The 26,501-nt window shown below is 43.0% G+C and overlaps 2 protein-coding genes and 1 pseudogene across 7 annotated transcripts in view; 1 reads left to right on the forward strand and 2 right to left on the reverse strand.

Annotated features, from left to right (window-relative positions):
- Positions 1-798: 798 nt before the first annotated feature.
- Positions 799-1,855, reverse strand: LOC105497328 (ferritin heavy chain pseudogene; annotated as a pseudogene).
- Positions 1,856-6,170: 4,315 nt separating this feature from the next.
- LOC105497064 (zinc finger protein 160-like) lies at positions 6,171-22,801 on the forward strand. 6 transcript variants are annotated; one of them, XM_071087724.1, is made up of 6 exons: positions 6,172-6,351; positions 9,877-9,953; positions 11,826-11,976; positions 13,285-13,411; positions 14,228-14,356; positions 20,918-22,801. In XM_071087724.1, the coding sequence occupies exons 4-6, from the start codon at positions 13,378-13,380 to the stop codon at positions 22,441-22,443; spliced, it is 1,689 nt and encodes a 562-aa protein (XP_070943825.1). In that variant the 5' UTR covers positions 6,172-6,351; positions 9,877-9,953; positions 11,826-11,976; positions 13,285-13,377; the 3' UTR covers positions 22,444-22,801. The 6 variants fall into 6 exon arrangements, with proteins under 6 accessions (XP_070943824.1, XP_070943823.1, XP_070943827.1 ...); XM_071087725.1 differs by having other exon boundaries at positions 11,826-11,923; XM_071087723.1 differs by lacking the exon at positions 11,826-11,976 and having other exon boundaries at positions 6,171-6,351.
- A 1,201-nt stretch (positions 22,802-24,002) lies between these two features.
- The window catches only part of LOC105497327 (zinc finger protein 677), a 36,131-nt gene continuing 33,632 nt past the window's right edge, over positions 24,003-26,501 (reverse strand). Inside the window, exon 5 of the mRNA XM_071087728.1 lies at positions 24,003-24,863. Coding sequence (XP_070943829.1) covers positions 24,808-24,863 — 56 coding nt within the window. The 3' untranslated portion in view covers positions 24,003-24,807. The remainder of the gene's footprint in view (positions 24,864-26,501) is intronic.

Raw genomic sequence — 26,501 nt, forward strand, 5'->3', positions numbered from 1 at the left:
CTAGAAATGACAGAGCAAGCCCTGAATCCAGGCATCTAAGAATTACAATTAGGCTGAGAGCGGTGGCTCACACCTGTAATTCCAGCACTTTGGGAGCCTGAGGCAGAAGAGTTGCTTGAGTCCAGGAATTCAAGACCAGCCTGGGCAACATAGTGAAACCCCATCTCAACAAAATAAAGACAAAACAAAAACAAAAAAAAACCTCAACAAGTACAATTAAACCTAAAGAATCACTTAAGTAACAGAAGTAACATCATAAGTTAGAAAAAAAAGGAAAAAGAATTTAAAGACATGGAATCTTACTCTGTCACCCAGACTGGAATGCATTGGCATCATCGTAGCTCACTATAGCCTTGAACTCCTGGGTTCAAATGATCATCTTGCATCAGCTTCCCGAATAGCTGGGACTAGAAGCACACAACACTACACCTGGCTAATAAAAAAATCTTTTCTAGCTGGGCGTGGTGGCTCACACCTGTAATCCCAGCATATTGGGAGGCTGAGGAGAATCACCTGAGGTCGGGAGTTTGAGACCAGCCTCACCAACATGGAAAAACTCCGTCTCTACTAAAAATACAAAATTAGCTGGGTGTGGTGGTACATGCCTGTAATCCCAGCTACTTGGGAGGCGGAGGCAGGAGAATCGCTTGAACCAAGGAGGCAGAGGTTGCCGTGAGCCAAGATCGTGCCATGGGGCTCCAGCCTGGGCAACAAGAGAGAAACTCCACCTCAAACAAACAAAACATTTTTTAAAATTTTTTTATTTTTTCGGGGGGAGGAACCAAATATCATTATTTGAAGGAATGATACAAATCAAATAACTTAAGTGGATGTTTTGGTACAACTTATAGAAAAGGTAAAGGAAACCCCAACACGCATGCACTGCCTTGGTGACCAAGGAAGTCACCCCATGACTATGGAGAAATTAGCCTGAGACTTAGCTTTCATTATCACTGTCCCCCAGGGTGTGCTTGTCAAAGAGATATTCTGCCAAACTGGATTCGGGTGCTCCCATCTTGCGCAAATTGGTCAGTGGTCACCCAATTCTTTGACAGCTTTCACCTGCTCATTCAGGTAATGTGTCTCAATGAAGTCACACAAATGGGGTTCATTTTTGTCAGTGGCCAGTTTGTGCAGTTCCAGTAGTGACTGATGCACATTTTTTCCCAAATGCAATGCACACTCCATCGCATTCAGCCCATCATAGTCGGGTTTCTTGATATCCCGAAGGAAGATTCGGCCACCTCTTTGGCTTTGCAGCTTCATCAGTTTCTCATCATGTTCCCTCTCCTCATGAGATTGGTGAAGAAAGTATTTGGCAAAGTTCTTCAAAACCACATCACCGCAGTCAAAGTAGTAAGAAATGGACAGGTAAACATAGGAGGCATAGAGCTCCAGGTTGATCTGGCGGTTGATGGCGCCCTCTGAGTCCTGGTTGGGGCGATCCGAGGACGTGGTAAAGAGGTGACCGAGGGCTGGCTATGGGCGGCCAGCCGGGGTCGGGGACAAGCACCGGGTTCCGTCCAAGCACTGTTGAAGCAGGAAACCCCAGCAACTCTCGGCAAAGAACGTCTCACAAAAAAATTTGTTTAGAGACAAGGGCTTGCTATACTGCCCAGGTTGGTTTTAAACTCCTGGCCTCAAGCAACCCTGCTGCATCGGTCTCCCATGTGGCTGGGATTACAGGCATGAACCACTGCATCCATCTTCACAAGTAAATTGACAGTAGGTTACCTCAGTGAGAAAAGTTGAAATAGTTCAAGGGTACCAACATGGAGCTGCATAAAAGGTCATTACATACACACACACATCGACATCCATAAGACTTTACTACTCTTACGATTAAGTCAGTCATGTGATAGCAGAGAACAAATTTAAGGCCATGGAAAACATTTAAGATATAATTTCAATTGTTAAAAAAAATACAAAACTTATTTCACATGATGATGTGTCCTTGATGAAAACCATAGGCTTCTGCCTCCATACACTAATGCACGTACATCCCATGTACACACAGTTAAATAAGAGGAGTTGTGTCTCAAGGACTCACTTTTTTCAATGATTTTTAAAATCACCACTTTTCCTCATGTGCATTTCAGCAAGTTTGGGACACTGGAAATGTACAAATTGCACTTAATGTAGTTTTATAAACACTATTGTATATCAAACTACTAAAAATTGTACAACAAGCTGTTGTGGCTCATGGTTGTAATCCCAGCACTTTGGGAGGCTGAGGCGGGCAGATCACTTGAGCTCAGGAGTTCAAGACCAGCCTGGGCAACAAAGCAAGACATCATCTCTACAAAACAAATTTAAAAATGAGCTGGGGATGGTGGTACACGCCTGTAGTCCCAGATACTCAGGAGGCTGAGGGGGAGGATCTCTTGAACCCAGAATTTTGAGGCTGCTGTGAGCTATGACAGACATCATATTCCAGCCTGTCTCAAAAATAAAAAAATTAAAATTATTAAAAAATGTTATAACATAAAAGTACCATATAGAAACCTGAACTCAGGCTAGGGGCGGTGGCTCATGCCTGTAATCTCAGCACTTTGGGAGGCCGAGACGGGCAGATCAGGAGGTCAGGAGATGGAGACCATCCTGGCTAACATGCTAAAACCCCATCTCTACTACAAAAAAAAAAAAAAAAATTAGCCGGGCATGGTGGCGGGTACCTGTAGTCCCAGCTACTCGGGAGGCTGAGGCAGGAGAATGGCGTGAACCCGGGAGGCAGAGCTTGCAGTGAGCCGAGAGCATGCCACTGCACTCCAGCCTGGGCGACAGAGCAAGACTCTGCCTCAAAAAACAAACAAACAAACAAAAAACCCAAAACTTGAACTCCAATATCTATTAAATACACATATCTTTAAAAAAAATACAAGTTTATGCAATGAAATTCAGATATTTAGGCATTAACAAAAGCCCAATGGAGTTTATTAGTTTATTCCACTAATAAAACCATAACAAACAATTAGACAGTTTTTTAGTATTACGTATTAATTTAACTGATTTAGAAGAAAAATATGTTTAGCAGCAGTACTTACCTCAAAAAATTATTGGGTCATTAAAAATCAGTCCGAAAAGGAAATTTGGAAAAAAAACATTATCACAATCAAACATTAAAGCAACAAAATTATACCAGGTATCATGATCACCAGTAAACATGGGATACATTTCCTTTAATTAAGATGGTGAAAAGGGGGCTGGCCAGGGCTCCAGGAAACACCACTGTCCAGAATGGCTGAGTAGGGACCAGTAAAAAGGAAAAGGGTGGAAAATCAGGGGGCGGGAAAGGGAATAAAGAGATCTATTTGTTAAAACTAACAGAAGACATGACCGTAACATAGAAAAACAATGTCGTTTACATAAAAAACTAGTAACAATAGGACTGGGCGCAGTGGCTCACACCTATAATCTCAGAACTTTAGGAGTCCCAAGTAGGTGGATCACAAGGTCAAGAGATCGAGACCAGCCTGGCCAACATGGTGAAACCCCGTCTCTACTAAAAATATGAAAATTAGCCAGGCGTGGTGGCGTGCACCTGTAATCCCAGCTACTCGGGAGGCTGACGCAGGAGAATCACTTGAACCCAGGAGGCGGAGGTTGCAGTGAGCTGAGATCGTGCCACTGCACTCTAGCCTGGGTGACAGAGCGAGACTCCGTCAAAAAAAATAAAAAATAAAAAAGAACTAGTAACAGTATAATGAAAACAATCTTCTTTTTAAAGTAGCTCTCATTAAACACACACACACACACACCCCCATACCCTACATCCTGTATTTCCAATAGAAAATATGCTATGGCACCTAATTAAAATACATTTCCAGACCTATGTAAATAAATTACAAAACTGCTGAATTGGTGATGCCAATAAGACAGAGGAATAGGAAGTCCCAAACACTATCCCCAAACACTATCTCCATCATGAAGACACACATCTAGTAACAACACATTTACCAACTGCCTTTGTAAGAAATCTAGACACCACGTAAGTGGTTGGACTTTTTTTTTTTTTTGAGACCGAGTCTCACTCTGAAACCCAGGCTGGAGTGCAGTGGCAAGATCTCGACTCACTGCAGCCTCCACCTCCTGGGTTCAAGCGATTCTCCTGCCTCAGCCTCCTGAGTAGATGAGATTACAGGTGCACGCCGTCACACCCAGCTAATTCTTTGTATTTTTAGTAGAGACAGAGTTTCACCATGTTGGCTGCGCTGGTCTCGAACGCCTGACCTGAAGTGATCCACCCACCTCACCCTCCCAAAGTGCTGAGCGTGAGCCACTGAGCCCAGCCTGGAACTCTTAATAAATGCCCAGTAGGAAAATTGGAGACACTGATAGAGGTCCTACCCTGGCATCACGGGGTATCACTGTGATGAAACCACCGACTCTTGATTTCTCAAAGGGTAGAGAAAGTATGGAAAGGTCCATCTAATATCCTGACTTTTCAGGGCACTGCCTGAGGGACAAGTTTCTGTCTTGGTTGAACATAAACACTGAAAATGACAGGATGCCAGGTCAGGGAAATCACTGAGAACAAAGGCAATCAACATAAACCAGAGTCTGCAGTAACGCACGCAGACACTAGGTGGAGAACCAGACCACAGCTTACCATGAAAACACAGGGACTGCAGAATTGCAGGCTGTGAACAGGAGCGTTCCTGAAGAAAAACTGGCAAAAATTCTCAGGTAACTATAAGCAAAAGCCCAGAGACGCCACATTCCCAGAAAAGGCTTCAGAGGTCTCCAGAATCTCTAGTCAGGCTGAATAGGGAATGTCTTCCCTGAAGGAAGCCAGAAATAAAAAAGTAGGAGTGGCTGATTAGTGAAATGCTGAGGTGCCAAGATAACAAGACATTCAAGAAGATAAGGAAACATGATCCACACAAAGGAACAAATGAAACCACCACAAACTGACACTAAAGAGATGAAGATGTGTGAATTATCAGACAAAGAATTGAAAATAAGAGTCACGAGATGGTCAATGAATTAAGAGAGCACACATAGACATCCACAGGAAATCAGGAAAACAAGATATGAGCAAAATAGACTACCAATAAAGAGACAAAAGCTATAAAGGAGAAACAGAAATTTTAGAGCTGAAAAATGTAATCAGAAACACTGAACACAGAGCCTTGGTGCTCAATGCTGCACACAGATTGCAATCCCCTGGGCCACCGTAGTTATTACTGAGGGTAGATCCCAACCTGACCATGGGAATAGGAATCTTGGGCAAAGGAAAGTTGAAATGGTTAATACGTTAATTCGTTAAAGTACGTTAAAAGGTATGTTTGCCAGCGAATGGGACAGAAGTTGAAATGGTTTATGTTGAAATGGTTATTTCTGCCAGCAGGTAGGACAGAAGAGCTACTAGTGAGACTGAAGCAACTCTGGGTGTGGGGATCTGGCATCTCTGGGGGTGTCGGTCTGGGGTAGATTGAATGCCCGAAAGTTTCTGCAATGTGGATTAATTTAAGCTTAACTAAAAAGCCCTGAAAATGTCTGTGAAGTGTATGCAAACTAGAATGTGAAATGCAAAACTCTGCCTGGGCAGAATGTGTAAGTAATTTCAAGTCACCTCGCAACAGAACTTAACACAATCCCCTCCATATTCTACACCCATTCACCATGAAGGGAGAGAGTCAGCCCTGTGCACAGTTGCAGAGATTTTCATATGGTAAATACCTGGGGTGTGGAGCGAGGAGGGCTAATACCGGTGACATTAACTCTTGCTTTAGAAAAAGCAGTAACTTTTTAAAAATAGTAGAGCAATTTAAGTTTGCAACTTACGAAAATATCTTGTTTCCAATAGCGATGGCCCACATAATTCTAACGGTTTACCTTAAAATTGAAACATTAACTTAAAATAAGCAGAAAGCAAAACTGCTCCGCAGGACACGAAATAGACTTAAGCGTTCCCAAACCCAGAAGATAGGGACGCTCTGGGAACGCAGGTTCCCACCCGCCCTCCTTTGGTCCCTCCCGGCCCCGCCCCCTGCCTGTCCAGACCCCGCCCCACCCTGCGCGTTTTCTCCCCGGCCCCTCCCTGTGCCGGTCGCGCCCCTCCTAGGCCCCGCCCCTAGGACCCCTCAGTCCTCTCCGGCCCCGCCCCCTGCCCTACTCTCCCTGGCCAGGCCCCGCCCCTTCCCCGCCCCCAAGCCGCCCGGTCTCAGCTGCGCGCGGTTTTCTGCAAACCCGGAAGCGGATCGCGGGGAGTGAAGGCTGCTCCGCAGAGCGTGAGTTTCACTCTCTCCAGATTAAATCTGCGCTTCGCAGTCCCCCTTCTTCCATCCGCCGGGTCTGGAGAGGATCCCTACAGATCTTAAAATGCCCGCACCGCGCCCTCCACCCCAGGTAAATTCTGACGTTGCTGCGAGAGTGCGGGGATCGCTTTCCCTTTGGGTTAAAGTCCCTCTAAGGCTACTTCCTGAATCTGGTCTTTCTGCCTTGCGCTAGGTAAACATGGCCTTTCGCGTCTTTTGCTACCTAAAATCCTTTACCGATTTTTCTTCCCGCCACGCAGGAGGGCGCTTTTTTTTTTCTTTTTTTTTTTTTCTGAGACGGAGTCTTGCTGTGTCGCCCAGACTGGAGCGCAGTGGCGAGATCTCGGCTCACTGCAAGCTCCGCCTCCCAGGTTCACGCCATTCTGCCTCCCAAGTAGCTGGTACTGCAGGCGCCCGCCACCACGCCCAGCTGATTTTTTTTTTTTTTTTTTTTTAAGTAGAGAGGGGGTTTCACCGTGTTAGCCAGGATGGTCTTGATCTCCTGACCTCGTGATCCGCCCGCTTCGGCCTCCCAAAGTGCTGGGATTACAGGCGTGAGCCACCGCGCCCAGCCGGGGGCACTTTTTAGAGCCTTCACCTGCAAGGTGGGTTCAGGTCTATCCGGTTCTCCAAGACTCGCCCTTGTTGGCCCTTGGTGCGCAGCGCTGCAGCCTCAGTCCGGAGGGGCCGGTTCCTTAACCTTGGTTCTGGGATTCTGCAGACCCCACCCCTGTCCTAAGGTGCCATCTGTCTTTCTCGTCTGAAATCTTTCTCAGGGAGGGCCTTCAGCTCCCACGCCCCTTTAGGCAGTCACCTCCCGTGGTGGGAAGGTGAGCTGGGCTTGTTCTGTGACACCCATGGTGGAGGAGGTGACCTCGGCCTGTCCTGTGACACCCAGTATTCTTTTTTTTATTTTTTGAGAGTGAGTCTCCCCCTCTATTACCCAGGCTGGAGTGCAGTGGTGCGACCTCGGCTCACTGCAACCTCCACCTCCCAAGTTCAAGCGATTCTCCTGTCTCAGCCTCTGAGTAGCTGGGATTACAGGCATGAGCCACTGCGCCCAGCCAACATGGAACACTTCTGACAGCAAATGTGTGGGAGTTTTTTTCCCACACACTAGGCAATTCTCCAGTGGACACCAGCTGCGTGTCCTATAATTCAATTCAATTCTGACACTGTGCACCTGGAGTTAGAGTCAGATCCAACAGGTTAAGGTCTTAGTCCCACAAGACCAGCCCCGCCCCCGCCCCACCCTGCCGCCACTTCAGACATCAGTCAAAAGTAATAGATTGTCACCTGTCCCTAAAACTGACCTATATTTTGGGGCTCCCATGACTCCCTCTTTGGTTTTGATTAATTTGTGAGGACAGCTCACAGAACTGCTGGAAGCACTTACTTATGTTTACTGATTTTTTTTGCAGTCAGTCCTCGCTTAATGTTTTCTATAGGTTCTTGGAAATTGAGTCATGAATGAAATGATATACAGCAGGTCCTCAAATAACGTTGTTTTGTTCAATGTCATTATTATTATTATTATTTTTTTTGAGATGGAGTCTCGCTCTGTTGCCCAGGCTGGAGTGCAGTGGCATGATCTCGGCTCACTGCAAGCTCCGCCTCCCGGGTTTATGCCATTCTCCTGCCTCAGCCTCCTGAGTAGCTGGGACTACAGGTGCCCGCCACCTCGCCCGGCTAGTTTTTTGTATTTTTTTTTTTAGTAGAGACAGGGTTTCACTGTGTTAGCCAGGATGGTCTCGATCTCCTGACCTCGTGATCCGCCCGTCTCGGCCTCCCAAAGTGCTGGGATTACAGGCTTGAGCCACTGCGCCCGGCCTATTATTATTATTTTGAGATGGAGTCTAGCTCTGTCGCCAGGCTGGAGTGCAGTGTCTCGGTCTCCACTCATTGCAACCTCCACCTCTCGGGTTCAAGTGATTCTCCTGCCTCAGCCTCCCAAGTAGCTGGCATTACAGACATGTGCTGCCATGCCCAGCTAATTTTTGTATTTTTAGTAGAGATGGGGTTTCACCATATTGGCCAGGTTGGTCTCAATCTCCTGACCTCTTGATCCGCCCACCTTGGCCTCCCAAAGTGCTGGGATTACAGCGTGAGCCACTGCGCCCGGCCATTCAATGCCATTTTTTATGTTGATGAGGAAAAAAGTTGCCATTTCACTTAAAGTTCCTGTTTCCAAGAATCTATTGATAAGATCAAGTGAGGATTTGGTGTATGAATAAAGGATATCATAAATGATAGCCATGAGCAGCCAGATGAAGAGATATGTATGGTGAGGGCTGAGAATGTTCTGAGCACAGGAGCTTCTGTCTTGTGGATTTGGGTGTACCACCCTCCTGGCATTCAGATGTGTTTGTCAACCAGAAAGCTCTCCAGACTCTATAGATCAGGAATTTTTATTGAGGCTTCATCCTGTAGGCATGAGAGATTATTAACTCAATCTTTAGCCTGTTCCACTCTAGGAAATGAATGATGGAGCTGAAATTTCCAAGTTTCTAATCATGGCTTAGTCTTTCTGGCAACTAGCTGTGTCCAGGAGCCCACCAAGACTTGCCTCATTAGAACAAAAACCACTCCTATCATGCAGGAAATTCCAAGGGATTTAGGAGCTTTGTGCAAGGATGCGGGGTCAAAGACCACATATGAGAACAAAAGATTCTCCTAACACCCCTTTCTGTGAGGGGTTTAGGATCTATGTCCCAGGAACCAGGAGCAGAGACCAAAAATATATTTCTTGTTATTTCACACTCCCTCAAAGTGGAGCTCAATCCTGGTTTGACTTGAGAGTACTGAGTCGTTTTGCAAATAAAACTCTTGTACCTCTTTACCTGAGATTTCCATTAATGTAATGGGGTTGGAGTCCAGCATTGAAGTAGTTACGTTACCCCAGCTGATTCTAATCTGTGTCCAGCATTGATACTGAGGCTCTGTGTCCTCCATTTCTTTTTTTTAAATGTTTTAGATGGCGTCTCACTTGCTGTCGCCCAGGCTGGAGTGCAATGGGGCAATCTCAGTTCACTGCAAACTCCGCCTCCTGGGTTCAAGCGATTCTCCTGCCTCAGCCTCCCGAGTAGCTGGGACTACAGGTGTGTGCCACCACACCCGGCTAATTTTTGTATTTTTAGTAGAGACAGGGTTTCACCATGTTGGCCAGGCTGGTATTGAACTCCTGACCTCAGGTGATCCACCCGTCTCGGCCTCCCAAAGTGCTGGGATTACAGACTGTGTCCTCCATTTCTGAGGGCTAAGCTCAGCCTGGGATCTATAGAGATGTGAGGGCGGCTGTGCTCTGCATGAGGTTTGCTCAAGGCCAGGTGTGCGCCCTGAAGGGGAGCTCAGTCCAGCCCAGCTCCCCACTGCTGCAGCGTGCGTGTGGGCTTCTCTAGGAGGAGAGTGGGTTCTTAAGAAAGCGGTTACAGACTCACCTATTGGTCTTCCTACAAGTTTCTTTCTCCTCCATCACTCCTGGTGCAGTCGGTGGCAGAGGACTGTCTTTGCACGGGGTGAGGTCTTCCCTGTGTGTATGGTCGTGGCACAGGGAGCGGGTGTGTTAATTCTGGGCATTAGATAACTTCTTTTTCACATTCCATATTAACTTTTAAAGGCTCATGTGGCCTGAGGAAGAAGTCCAGAAGAGAAGAAAGAGGAAAGAAAGAGGAGACAGGGATGGCTCTTCCTCAGGTAAAATGATATTCTCGGTGGATTGTTCTGTTTCCTTTTTTTTTTTTTTTTTTTTTTTTTTGAGAGAGAGTCTCACACTATCACCCAGGCTGGAGTGCAGTGTTGTGATCTTGGCTTACTGCAACCTCTGCCTCCTGGGTTCAAGCAATTCTTCTACCTCAGCCTCCCAAGTAGCTGTAATTACAGGCGCCCGCCACCACGCCCAGCTAATTTTTTGTATTTTTAGTAGAGATGGGGGTTTCACCATGTTGGCCAAGCTGGTCTCCAATCCTGACCTCGTGATTCACCAGCCTTGGCCTCCCAAAGTGCTGGGATTACAGGCGTGAGCCACCATGCCCAGCTTATTCTGTTTCTGTTTCCTTTCCGAAATTTCAGTCTTTGGAGTTGCAAATCTTCTGAGTCTGAAGCGTCCTGCCTGACACGTTTGCTCGCACTCACCTGTGCCTTCCCTCAGTCCCTCTCATTTCACTTAGATTCCATTGCCTGTGACCCAGTGATATGAACTTGGGAAGAGGCCCTACTGGGCATGGTCCTGGGAAGGGCTCACACCCAGACATGGATGGACATGAAGTGTGGGCCCCGTGGTGTCAGGACTGTTAGGCAACGCGGATTGTTTAGCGGCCACATCTGGATGCACTGTGAGGTCTCTGTGGATCAGGAGTAGAGAAGTTGCACATGGAAGTCACGTACTAATGTGCGCAAGTACCTGGTAAATTCCAGAAAAGTCGGCTGATAAGGGGAATTCTGGCATGTTGTTTGTCTGATTTAATAATGCATTCGAAGATACATACATGAATCTATGTTTTTGGCTCCAGAACTGTTATGATTTGGAAGGGAATGGAAAGTTCAGAAACACCTTGGTGAGGGGAGGGTGTTTTATTCTACCACTGATTTTTTTTTTTTTTTTTTTGAGATGGAGTTTCACTCTTGTTGCCCGGGCTGGAGTGCAATGGTGCAATCTTGGCTCACTATAACCTCCGCCTCCCAGGCTCAAGCAATTCTCCTGCCTCAGCCTCCCAAGTAGCTGGGATTACAGGCATGTGTCACCATGCCGGGCTAATTTTGTGTTTTTAGTAGAGACGGGGTTTCTCCATGTTGGTCAGGCTGGTCTCAAACTCCCAAACTCAGGTGATCCATCTGCCTTGGCCTCCCAAAGTGCTGGGATTACCGGCGTGAGCCACCATGCCTGGCTCCACCAATTTTAAAATATGAAATCAATCTAAATCTCTTTCTTTTTTTTTTTTTTGAGACTTGCTCTTATCCCCTAGGCTGGAGTGCGATGGTGCGATCTCGGCTCACTACAACCTCTGCCTCCAGGGTTCAAGCGATTCTCCTGCCTCGGCCCCCCAGGTAGCTGGGTTTACAGGTGCCTGCCACCATGCTGGGCTAATTTTTGTATTTTTAGTAGAGACAGGGTTTTACCATGTTGGCCACGCTGGTCTTGAACTCCTGACCTCAGGTGATTCACCTGCCTTGGCCTCCCAAAGTGTTGGGATTACAGGCATGAGCCACCTCTCCCGGCCAGAAAACAATCTAAATCTCTAACAGCAGGAGATTATTTAAGTCATTTTCAGCACGTCCTTCTTTTGGAGGTTGCTTTTCAATCTCTTGATTCTTTCTTTTGATGCAGAGATGTTTGTAAGTTTGATGTAGTCCCGTTTGGATATTTTTGCTTTTCTTGCATGTGTCTTTGGTGTCCTATCTTAGAAATCATTGCCAAATTCAGTTTCACAAACCTTTTCTCCTACACTTTCTTCTAGGAGTTTTATCATTTTAGGTCTTATGTTCAGGCTTTTAATTCATTTTTTTTTTTTGCTTTGTTTTTTTGTTTTTGTTTTTTTGTTTTTTGTTTTTTGTTTTTTTGTTACCCAGGCTGGAGTACAGTGGCACGATCTCGGCTCACTGCAACCTCTGCCTCCAGGGTTCAAGCGATTTTCCTGCCTCAGCCTCCCGAGTAGCTGGGACTACAGGTGCCTGCCATTTCACCATGTTGCCCAGGCTGGTCTCGAACTCTTGACCTCAGGTGATCCACCCGCCTCAGTCTCCCAAAGTGCTGGGATTACAGGCGTGAGCCACTGCGCCTAGCCTAAATATTTAAATTTAAATTGATAGAATTTTATTTGTAGTTTGACTATAACTATTTCATAGGGATTGAAGTTAAAGCTTTAAATGTTTTTTCATGTTTTTACCATTCTTTTATCGGCCATATATAACAATGTTGACAAACTAAGTTAAATACAACTTACACACTTTACTGTCCCCAAGATGCTGAAATGCACATGAGGAAAAATGATAGTGAAAAAAGTCATAAAAAATACGTCATTGAGAGGCATGTTTTCTCTTTGTTAATTTACATTTGTGTATGTGTGTGTGCATGAATGTATGGATGCACAATCCTATGGCTTTTATAGAAGACACATCACCATTTCATGAATCAGTTTTGTATTTTTATTTTTTATTTTATTTATTTATTTATTTATTTTGAGATGGAGTCTTACTCTGTTGCCCAGGCTGGAGTGCAGTGGCGTGATCTCGGCTCACTGCAACCTCCACCTCCCGGGTTCAAGTGATTCTCCTGCCTCAGCCTCCCGAGTAGCTGGGATTACAGGCGTGTGCCACCACTCCCAGTTAATTTTTGTATTTTTACTAGAGACGGGGTTTCACCATGTTGGCCAGTATGATTTCGATCTCTTGACCTCGTAATCACCCGCCTCGGCCTCCCGAAGTGCTGGGTTTACAGACGTGAGCCACCACACCCGGCCACACTTTTTAGATTCTGACCTTTCTTTCTTTAAAGCCACCGTGGACATTGTCATCTCTGAAGACCACACACCTCTTCTGGCGCATCTAGATACTGAATATCACTGTGTGTCAAACATAATCTCTAGCACTACTATAGAGACAGCCATGTGTTGATTTTTTATTTCTCTGTTTCTTCCATTGTCTACAGAAAGAGAAATCCACACTTATTTAGAAGATATCATGAGCTCTTACAGAAGAGTGTAATAAAATGCAATTAGGGAGACATACCGAATGTTCTTCCTAACATCCCTAAGTGCCCCAAAATACTTTAGCATGGGTCTGCCAGAACTTTCCCTTCAGTAAATCCGTACAATTCTCTTCTCTTCTCATTTATGTAAAGATGATAACTCTCCCCACATGTGCTTGGTAAAAAGTGTTTTTCAGACACAGTTTGCCTGAAAATACCTTTCCATGGATTTCCCGGAACGTTCATTTAAACTAAATTGACTTATACCTCTCTTTTCGTCTTTTGTGTGAAGATAATAGCTTTACCCATAACTTCTTGGTGAAATGTGTTTTTTCATATCAGGGAAGGTTGACATTCAGGGATGTGGCCATCGAATTCTCTCAGGAGGAGTGGAAATGCCTGGACCCTGCTCAGAGGGCTTTGTACAGGGACGTGATGTTGGAGAACTACAGGAACCTGGTCTCCCTGGGTGAGGATAATGCCCCTCCAGAAGCTGGGATCTTCTCTGCTGTATCTCTGCGTGTTACCTTGTGTGCCTCTTGGGAGCCCCTGCATTGCTCAATTAAGATTGAAGCTATGTTAATTCTCAGATGAAAAGCTTAATAGTGCAGCATCTGGACTTGTTTAATTATCCCGTTTTCAAATGATCTACCCGCTTCAAGATATGTCATTGGTGGTTCCATAGCTTAAGCAGAAATAAATCTTATGGTAGACTTTAAAAATATCTACTTTGGGCTGGGCGCGGTGACTCACGCCTGTAATCCCAGCACTTTGGGAGGCCAAGGCGGGTGGATCACCTGAGGTCAGGAGTTTGAGACTAGCCTGGCCAACATGGTGAAACACCATCTCTACTAAAAATACAAAAAATAGCCAGGCATGGTGCCAAGCGCCTGTAATCCCAGCTACTTGGGAGGCCAAGGCAGGAGAATCACTTGAACCCGGGAGGCGGAGGTTGCAGTGGACAGAGATTGCGCCACTGCACTCCAGCCTGGGCAACAAGAGCGAAACTCCATCTCAAAAAAAAAAAAAAAAAGAAAAAAGAAAAAGTAAAAAAAACCCACTTTGCTGTTTTCTATCCCTTTGCTTGTGATTTAGTACTTCTTAGAGGACGGCTTGATGTCCGTATCTTACCATGTTCCCTAAACATTCAGAAGGAGGCATTCCGGGGTGAATTTGTGAAACATTTTTCTAGATCCATTTGTAATGTCCTCTCTCCTCCTCTAAACAAAGGACTGAGATTCTGTAAAAGCCACAGCACATCACATTCCTTTCTTTTTCTAAGCAGGAATCTCTCTTTCTGAAATGAGTATTATCTCCATGTTGGGGCAAGGGAAAGAGCCCTGGACTGTGGAGAGTGAAGTGAGAATAACAAAAACATCAAATGGTTGGGAACGCATCAAAGGTGTGAACACAGGTAAGAGCTCAAATGGACAGAGAGGAAGCTGCACCGTTAGTAGTCAGGTAACTCTTTCTGAGTTGAAGAGTTCTATGGGACAAAAAGAGTTTAAATCCTGTGAGCTCTCAATGGAAACTTCCATTTGCCCTCATTTATCCCTGGGCTCTTCTGATGTGTAATAGTTTATCCTTTCACTCTTCCATGGTGCTACAGCTCAAACAGTGACAAAGCCAAAGTCTTTATCATGATGGACAGCACCTTGTCATGTGGCTTCTGTGACCTCTTTGGTTTCTTCACTCTGAGGGGTACAGGGAGGGTTGTGTCAAAGGGGATCTCTCCTGTACCTGACTGCATCTGATGCTCAGTTCTCTGTCTATACAGATCAGAGCTGAGGCCTCCATAGACCTGCCCCCTTGACGTATTCAGGTTTTGCCCCATTTCCTGTACTTGGGAGGCCTAATCAGTTGATGGGAAAACATTGGCAACTCCTCCTTTGCATCTGGGGCTCCGGAAACCTCATGGTGCTGTCTCCAGCCCTCTCTGCCTGTTGAAGTCTTTCAGCCTCAGTCATTTCTTTTGTTCTGCTTTTGCCACAGATTGCAGTGTGTGCAACAGGCGAGTACGCTGGGTTTTCTGGGATTGTTTACTCAGTACTGGAATGGCACTAGGCAGAGAGGTCCTTTTTTTTTTTTTTTTCTTTTTTTTTGAGACAGAGTCTGGCTGTCTTGCCCAGGCTGTGTTTGTGATGCAGTGGCGAGATCTCAACTCACTGGAACCTCTGCCTCCCAAGTTCAAGTAATTCTGCCTCAGCCTCCAGAGTAGCTGGAACTACAGGCGCATGCCACCACACCTGGCTAATTTTTGTAATTTTTTTTATACTTTAAGTTTTGGGGTACATGTGCAGAACGTGCAGGTTTGTTACATAGGTATACATGTGCCATGGTGGTTTGCTGCACCCATCAACCCGTCATCTATATTAGGTATTTCTCCTAATGCCATCCCTCCCCTAGCTCCCCAACCCCCAACAGGTCCTGGTATGTGCTCTTCCCCTCCCTGTGTCCATGTGTTCTCATTGTTCAACTCCCATTTATGAGTGAGAACATGTACTGTTTGATTTTCTGTTGTGTTAGTTTGCTGAGAATGATGGTTTCCAGCTTCATCCATGTCCCTGCAAAGGACATGGATTCATCCTTTTTTATGGCTGCACAGAATTCCATGGTGTATATGTGCCACATTTTCTTTATTCAGTCTATCATTGATGGGCATTTGGGTTGGTTCCAAGTCTTTGCTATTATGAACAGTGCCACAATAAATATATGTGTGCATGTGTCTTTACAGTAGAATGATTTATAATCGTTTCAGTATATACCCAGTAGTGGGATTGCTGGGTCAAGTGGTATTTCTAGTTTTAGATCCTTGAGGAATTGCCACAGTCTTCCACAGTGGTTAAACTAATTTACACTCCCACCAACAGTATAAAAGCATTCCTATTTCTCCACATCCTCTCCAGCATCTATTATTTCCTGACTTTTTAATGGTTACCATTCTAACTGGTGTGAGATGGTATCTCACTGTGGTTTTGATTTTCATTTCTCTAATGACCAGTGATGATAAGCTTTTTTTCATATGTTTGTTGACCACATAAATGTCTTCTCTTGAGAAGTGTCTGTTCATATCCTTCGCCCACTTTTTGATGGGGTTGTTTTTTTCTTGTAAATTTGTTTTTAAGTTCTTTGTAGATTCTAGATATTAGCCCTTTGTCAGATAGATAGATTGCAAAAATTTCCTCCCATTCTGTAGGTTGCCTGTTCACTCTGATGATAGTTTCTTTTGCTGTGCAGAAGTTCTTCAGTTTAATTAGATCCCATTTGTCAATTTTGGCTTTTGTTGCCATTGCTTTTGGTGTTTTAGTTATGAAGTCTTTGCCCATGCCTATGTTATGAATTGTATTGCCTAGTTTTCTTCTAGGGTTTTTATGGTTTTAGGTCCTATGTTTAAGACTTTAATCCATCTTGAGTTAATTTTTGTATAAGGTGTAATGAAGGGATCCAGTTTCAGCTTTCTGCATATGGCTAGCCAGTTTTCCCAACACCATTTATTAAATAGGGAATCCTTTCTCCATTGCTTGTTTTTGTCAGGTTTGTCAAAGATCAGATGGATGTAGATGTGTGGCATTATTTCTGAGGCCTCTGTTCTGTTCCATTGGTCTATATCTCTGTTTTGGTACCAGTACCATGCTGTATTGGTTATTGTAGCCTTGTAGTATACTTTGAAGTCAGGTAGTGTAATGGCTCCAGCATTGTTCTTTTTGCTTAGGATTGTCTTGGCTATACGGGGTCTTTTTTGGTTCTGTATGAAATTTAAAATAGTTTTTTCCAAGTCTATGAAGAAAGTCAGTGGTAGCTTGATGGGGATAGCATTGAATCTACAAATTACTTTGGGCAGTATGGCCATTTTCACAATATTGATTCTTCCTATCCATGAGCATGGAATGTTTGTCCATTTGTTTGTGTCCTCTCTTATTTCCTTGAGCAGTGGTTTGTAGTTCTCCTTGAAGAGGTCCTTCATGTCCCTTGTATTGTATTCCTAGGTATTTTATTCTTTTTGTAGCAATTGTGAATGCAAGTTCACTCGTGATTTGGCTCTCTGTTTGTCTGTTATAGGTGTATAGGAATGCTTGTGATTTTTGCATATTGATTTTGTATCCTGAGACTTAGCTGAAGTTGCTTATCAGCTTAAGGAGATTTTGGGCTGAGACAATGGGGTTTTCTAAATATACAATCATGTCATCTGCAAACAGAGACAATTTGACTTCCTCTTTTCCTAATTGAATACCCTTTATTTCTCTCTCTTGCCCGATTGCCGTGGCCAGAACTTCCAGTACTGTGTTGAATAGGAGTGGTGAGAGAGGGCATCCTTGTCTTGTGCCTGTTTTCAAAGGGAATGCTTCCAGTTTTTGCCCATTCAGTATGATATTGGCTATGGGTTTGTCATAAATAACTCTCATTATTTTGAGATACATTCCATCAATACCTAGTTTATTGAGAGTTGTTAGCATGAAGGCTGTTGAATTTTGTCGAAGGCCTTTTCTGCATCTATTGAGATAATCATGTGGTTTTTGTTATTGGTTCTGTTTATGTGATGGGTTACATTTATTGATTTGCATATGTTGAACCAGCCTTGCATCCCAGGGATGAAGCTGACATGATCATGGTGGATAAGCTTTTTGATGTGCTGCTGCATTGTTTGCCTGTATTTTATTGAGGATTTTCACATCGATGTTCATCAAGGATATTGGCCTGAAATTTTCCTTTTTTGTTGTGTCTCTGCCAGATTTTGGTATCAGGATGATGCTGGCCTCGTAAAATGAGTTAGGGAGGATTCCCTCTTTTTCTGTTTGGAGTAGTTTCAGAAGGAATGGTACCAGCTCCTCTTTGTACCACTGGTAGAATTTGGCTGTGAATCTGTCTGGTCCTGGACTTTTTTTGGTTGGTAGGCTATTAATTACCGCCTCAATTTCAGAACTTGTTATTGGTCTCTTCAGGGATTCGACTTCTTCCTGGTTTAGTATTGGGAGGGTGTATGTGCCCAGGAATTTATCCATTTCTTCTAGATTTTCTAGTTTATTTGCACAGAGGTGTTTATAGTATTCTCTGATGGTAGTTTGTATTTCTGTGGAATTGGTGATGCTATCCCCTTTATCATTTTTTATTGCATCTATTTGATTCTTCTCTCTTTTCTTCTGTATTAGTCTGGCTAGTAGTCTACCTATTTTGTTAATCTTTCAGAAAATCAGCTCTTGGATTCATCTGGTTTTTGAATGATTTTTTTGTGTCTCTATCTCCTTCAGTTCTGCTCTGATCTTAGTTATTTCTTGTCTTCTGCTAACTTTTGAATTTCTCTGCTTTTTATTCTCTAGTTCTTTTAATTATGATGTTAGGGTGTTGATTTTAGATCTTCCACGCTTTCTCTTCTGGGCATTTAGTGATATAAATTTCCCTCTACATACCGCTTTAAATGTGTCCCAGAGATTCTGGTACGTTGTGTCTTTGTTCCCATTGGTTTCAAAGAATATCTTTATTTCTGCCTTCATTTCGTTATGTACCCAGTAGTCATTCAGGAGAAGGTTGTTCAGTTTCCATGTAGTTGTGCGGTTTTGAGTGAGTTTCTTAATCCTGAGTTCTAATTTGATTGCACTGTGGTCTGACAGACTGTTTGTTATGATTTCCATTCTTTTGCATTTGCTGAGAAGTGTTTTATTTCCGATTATGTGGTCAATTTTAGAATAAGTGCCATGTGGTGCTGAGAAGAGTGTATATTCTGTTGACTTGGGGTGGAGAGTTCTGTAGATGTCTATTAGGCCTGCTTGGTCCAGAGTTGAGTTCAAGTCCTGGATATCCTTGTTAATTTTCTGTCTCATTGATCTGTCTAATATTGACAGTGGGGTGTTAAAATCTCCCACTATTATTGTGTGGGAGTCTAAGTGTCTTTGTAGGTCTTCTCTTTGTGAAGCATCTCGAGGGAGCTTATGAAATTGAATGATGCCTACCTTCTTTATGTCTACCATACCTTGTCTTGTTTAAGCCAGTGCTACTTTTATTATAGTACATTTCTATATATTGTAAATGAACTTGTTTTTATTTAATCAGCAGTCCATATTTTGATGAGTTTAGTGATTGTTTTATGTCTACAATATAATAGGGCTTTGTATTGGGGAATGCATTTTTAAGTATATTTTACAAGCTTTCCTTCTTTAGTTTGAGGGAGTGGCTCAGTAGCAGTTTCCTTAAAATCTGCATAAACTCCAGAACATATTGAAAATATTGTCTAAATTATTGTTTTTTTTTTGTTTCACCTGACTTAATATATATTATTAAAGTGTCAGGCTAATTTGTTATAGCTTCTAAATTGGGGGATTTTCTATCTTAAGAATACACTTCTTTTTCTTTTTTTTCCTTAAAAATTTTTTTTATTGTTGAGAATATACTTTTTACAATTAATTCAATGCCTTATTTTCAGAAATACCATTACATTGACTTGACATAATTTGTTACAGAAGATAACATTGCTTTTTCTATAGTATATTTTCAATTGTCTAATCATAACTTTTTGAGTTTGGGTTAAATGTCACTGAATTTTTATGTCCTCCATACATTATTTTGTAAAAATTATGCTGCTTATCTAGACTTGTCACATCCATCTTGGTATAATAAATTAATATTTAAATATCTCACAGTATTTTACAGGAAACCTGTCTCATTTCTTATACTTCAAGGACTTCTTCACTCTTATGTATATCACCTGTATTTTCTACAAATTTCTGAAGTTCTGCAAGTCGCATTCTTCAGTTAATACATGACTGTTTTGTTCCCCACCTTTCTTTCCATCTGAATTTTCTGTAACGTTCACTTGGTTCCTGTCAATCCACTTCTTGGTGCTGTCTTGTTATTCTCTGCTCCTTATGTGCTGCTATGTTGCTGAAAACCTAGCTCCACGGGTCTCCATGCACTGCCAGGAAATCTTTCTGCACTTTGCATTCACTAACAGCTCCCTTCAGTATAAGCCATTACCCACTGTGGGTCATTTACTTATTTTCTTTATAAGGTTACCACTATAGTTTGGAGGGGATGTTTGTCCCCTCCAAATCTCATGTTGAAATTTGATCCCCAGTGTTGGATATGGGGGCTAATGGTAGGTGTTTGGATCATAAGAGTGGACCCTTCACGAAAGGCTTGGTGCTGTACTTGAGGTAATGAATGAGTTCTTATCCTATTACTTCCCATGAGAGCTGGCTGTTGAAAAGAGCCTGGTGCCTCCTCCCCTCTTGCTTCCTCTCTTGCCATGTGATCTCTGCACATGCCATCTTCCCTTTGCCTTCTGCCATGAGTGGAAGTAGCCTGAGGCCCTCACCAGAAGGAGCTGCTGGTGCCATGCTTCTTGTACAGCCTGCTCCCCCTTTTTAGAGTTAACATAAGTTTGCACAACACAAATGTTTGGGTTATAGGTCATTTGAAACTGGATTTCCCTAAAATTAATTTGCATTACATGTAATCACTTTTTCTTTATTAAAAATCCTGTTCCTAAACATTTGAAAATCATGGTTGAAAATTTTATAATTGTTCAGTATAAATACTATTTTTGGTATAATATCTTTTTCTTTCTCTCTTTCTCTCTTCCCTCTTTCTCTCTTTCTTTTATTTTTTTTTTATTTTTTACTTTTTTTTTGAGATGGAGTCTTGCTCTGTCACCAGCCTGGAGTGCAGTGGCACAATCCTGGCTCACTGCAACCTCCACCTCCTGGGTTCACGTGATTCCCCTGCCTCAGCCTCCCTAGTAGCTAGGACTACAGGCACGCGCCACCACACCTGGCGAATTTTTTGTATTTTAGTAGAGATGGGGTTTCACCATGTTGGCCAGGATGGCCTCAATCTCCTGACCTCGTGATCCACCCGCCTTGGCCTCCTAAAGTGCTGGGATTACAGGTGTGAGCCACTGCGCCCGGCCAATATCTTTTTCAGTATGAACTACTGATTTGCCAACTATAGTTAATAGAAAACCTGTTTTTTAAATATCTTGTAGACGTCTCTCCTACACATATGATCAAGAAATCACCACCAAAACAGAACAATAGCACAGAAAAAGTATTCCAAGCAGTGATGTTGGAAAGACATGAAATCCATGACATCAAAGATTTTTACTTCAGGGAAATGCAGCAAAATATTCATGACTTTGAGTGTCAGTGTCACAATGATGAAAGAAATTACAGAGAAATACCTGCAATTAAAAATATCACTGGAAGAAGAGATCAAGGTGATGGAAGGAATGCAGGAAATAAACCAGTTGAAAATCAGCTTGAACTAAGCTTTTGGTCGCATCTGGCTGAACTACAGGGATATCAGACTGAACAGAAAATTTATGAATGTAATCAAATTGAGAAGTCTGTCACCAGTGGCTCCTCAGTTTCATTACTTCAAACAAATCTTCCTCGTGTCAACACCAGCATTTCTAATCTGTATAGGAATGATTTTATGCATCCTTCATTACTCACACAAGACCAGAAAGCATACATTAGGGAAAAACCTTACAAATGCAGTGATTGTGGCAAGGCCTTTCATCAGAGGTCCAACCTTACTATACATCAGAGAATCCATACTGGACAGAAACCACATAAATGTGATATATGTGGCAAAGGTTTCAGGCGAATTGCAAACCTAGCAAGTCATCATAGAATTCATACAGGAGAGAAACCTTACAGATGTAATGAGTGTGGCAAGACCTTCAATCAGACGTTCAATCTTACTACACATCAGAGAATCCATACTGGACAGAAACCATATAAATGTGATATATGTGGCAAAGGTTTCAGGCAAATTGGAAACCTAGCAAGTCATCATATAATTCATACTGGAGAGAAACCTTACAGATGTAATGAGTGTGGCAAGACCTTTAATAGGATGTTCCACCTTACTAGACATCAGAGAATCCATACTGGACAGAAACCATATAAATGTGATATATGTGGCAAAGGTTTCAGGCAAATTGCAAACCTAGCAAGTCATCATAGAATTCATACAGGAGAGAAACCTTACAGATGTAATGAGTGTGGCAAGACCTTTAATTACAGGTCCCACCTTACTAGACATCAGAGAATCCATACCGGACAGAAACCATATAAATGTGATATATGTGGCAAAGGTTTCAGTCAAAATTCATACCTTGAAAATCATCAGAGAATTCACACTAGAGAGAAACCTTACAGATGTAATGAGTGTGGCAAGACCTTTAATTACAGATCCCAACTTACTAGACATCAGAGAATCCATACTGGACAGAAAACATACAAATGTGATATATGTGGCAAAGGTTTCAGGCAAATTGGAAACCTAGCAAGTCATCATAGAATTCATACTGGAGAGAAACCTTACAGATGTAATGAGTGTGGCAAGACCTTTAATAGAATGTTCCACCTTACTAGACATCAGAGAATCCATACTGGACAGAAACCATATAAATGTGATATATGTGGCAAAGGTTTCAGTCAAAATTCATACCTTGAAAATCATCAGAGAATTCACACTGGAGAGAAACCTTACAAGTGTAATTAGTGTGGCAAAGCCTTTAGCATGTACTCAAACTTAACTGGAGAGAGACCTTATAAATGTAATGAGTGGGGCAAGGCTTTTTTTCAGAGTTCAAAATTGTGAAACATCACAGGATTCATTCTGGGGAGAAACCAAACAAATGTAATTAATGTGGAGAGGCATTTATTCAAAATTCAAGTCTGGTGGACCATCAGAGAACTCACACTGGAGAGAAACTTTACAAGTGTAATGAGTGCGGTAAAATCTTTATTGGGCATTCAAGCCTAACTAACCATCAGGTAATTCATACTGGAGAGAAACCTTGCAAATGTAATGAGTGTGGAAAGGCTTATATGAAGCGGTCCCAACTTAGACATCATGAGAGTATTCATACTGGAGAGAAGTCATACAAATGTACCAAACGCAGCAAAGCGTTTAAACAATGGGCGGACATCAGGATTCACCAAAAAATCTATGCTGGAGAGAAACCTTACAAGTGTGATGAGTGTGGAAAAACCTTTACCCAGGCCTCTCACCTCACTATACATCAGATCATCCATACTGGAGAGAAACCATATGAATATGATGTATGTGGCAAAGTCTTCAGTCAAAATTCACATCTCGAAAGTCATCGTAGGATTCGTACTGGAGAGAAGCCTTACAAATGTGTGTGGCAAGGTCTTCAGTCAAAATTCACACCTTGTAAATCATGGGAGAATTCAGACTGGAGAGAAATCCTACAGATGTCATGAGTGTGGCAAAGCCTTTACTGGAGGCTCACACTTCATTAATCATCAGATAGTTCATACTGGAGAGAACCTTCCAAATGTACTGAATGTACCAAGGCTTTTAAGCGTGGCCCTAAACTCAGGACTCACCAAATAGATCATACTTGCAAATGCAACGAATGTAGCAGTGTTTTAAAAGTAGTGCTCACTACATATTAGATATTAGTATCTAATATATCTTGGGGCAAAGGCACACAAATGTAATGTGTGTGATAAGGATTTTATCTGAGGATCAGAAGTTGGGGAACAGAATAATTTGTACTGGGGAGAAACCTTAGAAATCCAATGACCATGGGAAAAACTTTACTATCAGTTCAGGTACTACATAACATCAGAGAGCTCATATTGAAGAGAAACCATGTAAGTACAAGGTATGTGGCAGAGGCTGTATTCAGGCTTCACAGTGCACTGGACATCAGAGTATACATCTTTTGCTGGGCATGGTGGCTCACGCCTGTAATCCCAGCACTTTTGGGAGGCTGAGGCGGGCGGCTCACCTGAGGTCAGGAGTTTGAAACCACCCTGGCCAACATGGTGAAACCCTGTTTCTGTTAATACAAAAATTAGCTGGGCGTGGTGGTAGGTGCCTGTAATCCCAGCTACTCAGGAGGCTGAGGCATGAGAATTGCTTGAACCTGGGAGGCAGAAGTTGCAGTGAGCTGAGATGTGCCACTGCATGCCAGCCTGGGCGACAGAGCAAGACTCCGTCTCAAAAAACAAAACAAAAAAACAGAGTATACATCTTTTAGAGAAATCACACAAAAGTAACACGCATGCTAAGGCTTTTTTTTTTTTTTTTTTTTTTTGAGACGGAGTCTTGCACTATTACCCAGACTGGAGTGCACTGGTCCAATCTCAGCTCACCACAACCTCCACCTCCTGGATTCCAGCAATTCTGCCTCAGGCTCCCAAGTAGCTGGGACTACAAGTGCACGCCACCACACCTGGTTAATTTTTGTGTTTTTTAGTAGATACGGGGTTTCACCATATCGGCCAGGCTGGTCTCAAACTCCTGACCTCATGATCTGCCCGCCTTGGCCTCCCAAAGTGCTGGGATTATAGGCGTGAGCCCTTGCATCTGGCTCATGCTAAATCTTTTACCCAGTGGTCAAAACTTGCACATCACAGGATTTATACTGGAGAGCAACCTCACAAATGTAATGAAAGTGGTAAGGCTTTTTATCAAATGTCCTTGTCTTTGGGGTCATGAGAAAATTCATACAGAATCTATTAAAAATGTACTAAACATGGAAAGACCTTCAAGCAACAGTGATGTAATGAAGGTGGTAGTTTTTTAAACCAACACCCACAACAGTCTACACATCATAGAATTCATACCAGGAATCTAATTTTCCAAAATTAACTGGAAATATTACAAACTGCAGAATAGTTCCAGGCCAAAATATGTTACATTCATAACATGATGTATATATCAAAGGAAAAAAGGACATGTGGAAATGACACATTAGTGTATAAAATAGTCATTTATGTGAAGTTTCTTGGAAAGGCTACACTACTATTATTGGTTTCCATCTGAAGTTTGAGATCTGTCGATTTATGCTTTTCTTACAGGCCTTTCATTGTGGTCTTTCGGAAGGAATCAATAAAATGACAGGGCCCACTTCATTAGGTGTGGTTCATTCCTATTCATGCTCCCTGGAAGAACAAGAATGCTGAATTTTAAAATTTAATATTGTATGAATTAGCGTCAGGGAGAGGTGGAGAATAATACAAAACTGTAAGTCATGCTTATTGTGTTCAGTGTGCCCTTCTCCAGAGGGCCACTGGCTTATAGGAAAGGATTGCTGCCCTACCAATTGACCATGAGATGGCATCCCAGGACGTTAAGACACTGGGTTTTTGTTTGTTTGTTTTTTGAGATGGAGTCTCGCTCTGTTGCCAGGCTGGAGTACAGTGGTGTGATCTTGACTCACTGCAACCTCCATGTCCTGGGTTCAAGTGATTCTCCTGCCTCAGCCTCCCAGGTAGCTGGGACTACAGGCTTATGCCACCATGCCCAGCTAAGTTTTGTATTTTCAGTAGAGACAGAGTTTCACCATGTTGGCCAGGATGTTCTCAATCTCTTGACCTCGTGATCTGCCCACCTCGGCCTCCCAAAGTGCTCAGATTACAGGCGTGAGCCACTGTGCCCGACCGACACTGGGCTTTTTATGAGAGTGATAGATTACTAGGACCTGATTGTGTGGTAGAAGTAATGTAGGGGAAATGGCGATCATCTTCTTTAAAAAGCAATAGCTGTTGTATATCAATGATTAATGAAAAATTAGTTATTCTTGTAAATTGAAGAAAGAATGGTTATCATAGAGGGTAGTTCAAGTCAAAGAACCAGGACTGGGCATGGTGGCTCATGTTCTGTAATCCCTGCACTTTGGGAGGCCAAGGCAGACAGATCTCTTGAGGCCAGCAGTTTGAGACCAGCCTGGCCAACATGGCAAAACCCTGTCTCTACAAAAAATACAAAAATTAGCCAGACATGGTGGTGGATGCCTGTAACATCAGCTATTTGGGAGGCTGAGGGGAGAATCACTTGAACCCCGGAGACGGAGGTTGCAGTGAGCCGAGATCACCACCCTGGGCAACAGAGACTGCCTCAAACAAAAACAAAACCAGACAAAAGAACCAGAAGAGCGTGTGCACGTGTACGTAGACGTTTCACAACTGGCATTATGTTTTACTACTGTTTTATTTAGAAAGTTTCACACGTTTTATGTGTTAATAAAATTTAATCATAACTTTTAATGACTCACGTTTCTTCTACCACAGTTTTGTCTCACCTCAGTTGGGTATTTCATAACAGACAGTGATAGTGCACCATTAGGCTCTCTAGGTTGAAGGAGTCTTGCAAGGAAACATGAGGTTTGGGCTTTAACTGTGGCAACTGACATCCAGTATACTCCCCTTTAATTTGTTCTCATCCAAAACTGATCCATATATTTTTCTTTAATAAGTGATTTTTCAAGGTTGCATTTATTTTCTCCTTTACACTACACTTTGAGTAAGAGTCAGTGTTATTAGTGCTTTATGTGTAATCACTGAACCTGTGAGATAAGTACTGATGTTATTCACATATCACAAACGAGGAAACTTAGGGCCAAGATGGTTTAAGGACTCATCCACATCCCTGTAAGTGGGTGAGTCAGGATTCACGTTTGGCTGCAAAGATGAGTGATACAGTTTGGATTTGTGTTCCTGCCTGGATCTCCTGTCAAATTGTAATCCCCAGTGTTGGAGGTGAGGCCTGATGGGAGGTGACTGGATCATAGGGGCAGATTC

Source organism: Macaca nemestrina, chromosome 20 (genome assembly GCF_043159975.1).
Source record: "Macaca nemestrina isolate mMacNem1 chromosome 20, mMacNem.hap1, whole genome shotgun sequence".
Classification (NCBI taxonomy): Eukaryota; Metazoa; Chordata; class Mammalia; order Primates; family Cercopithecidae; genus Macaca; species Macaca nemestrina.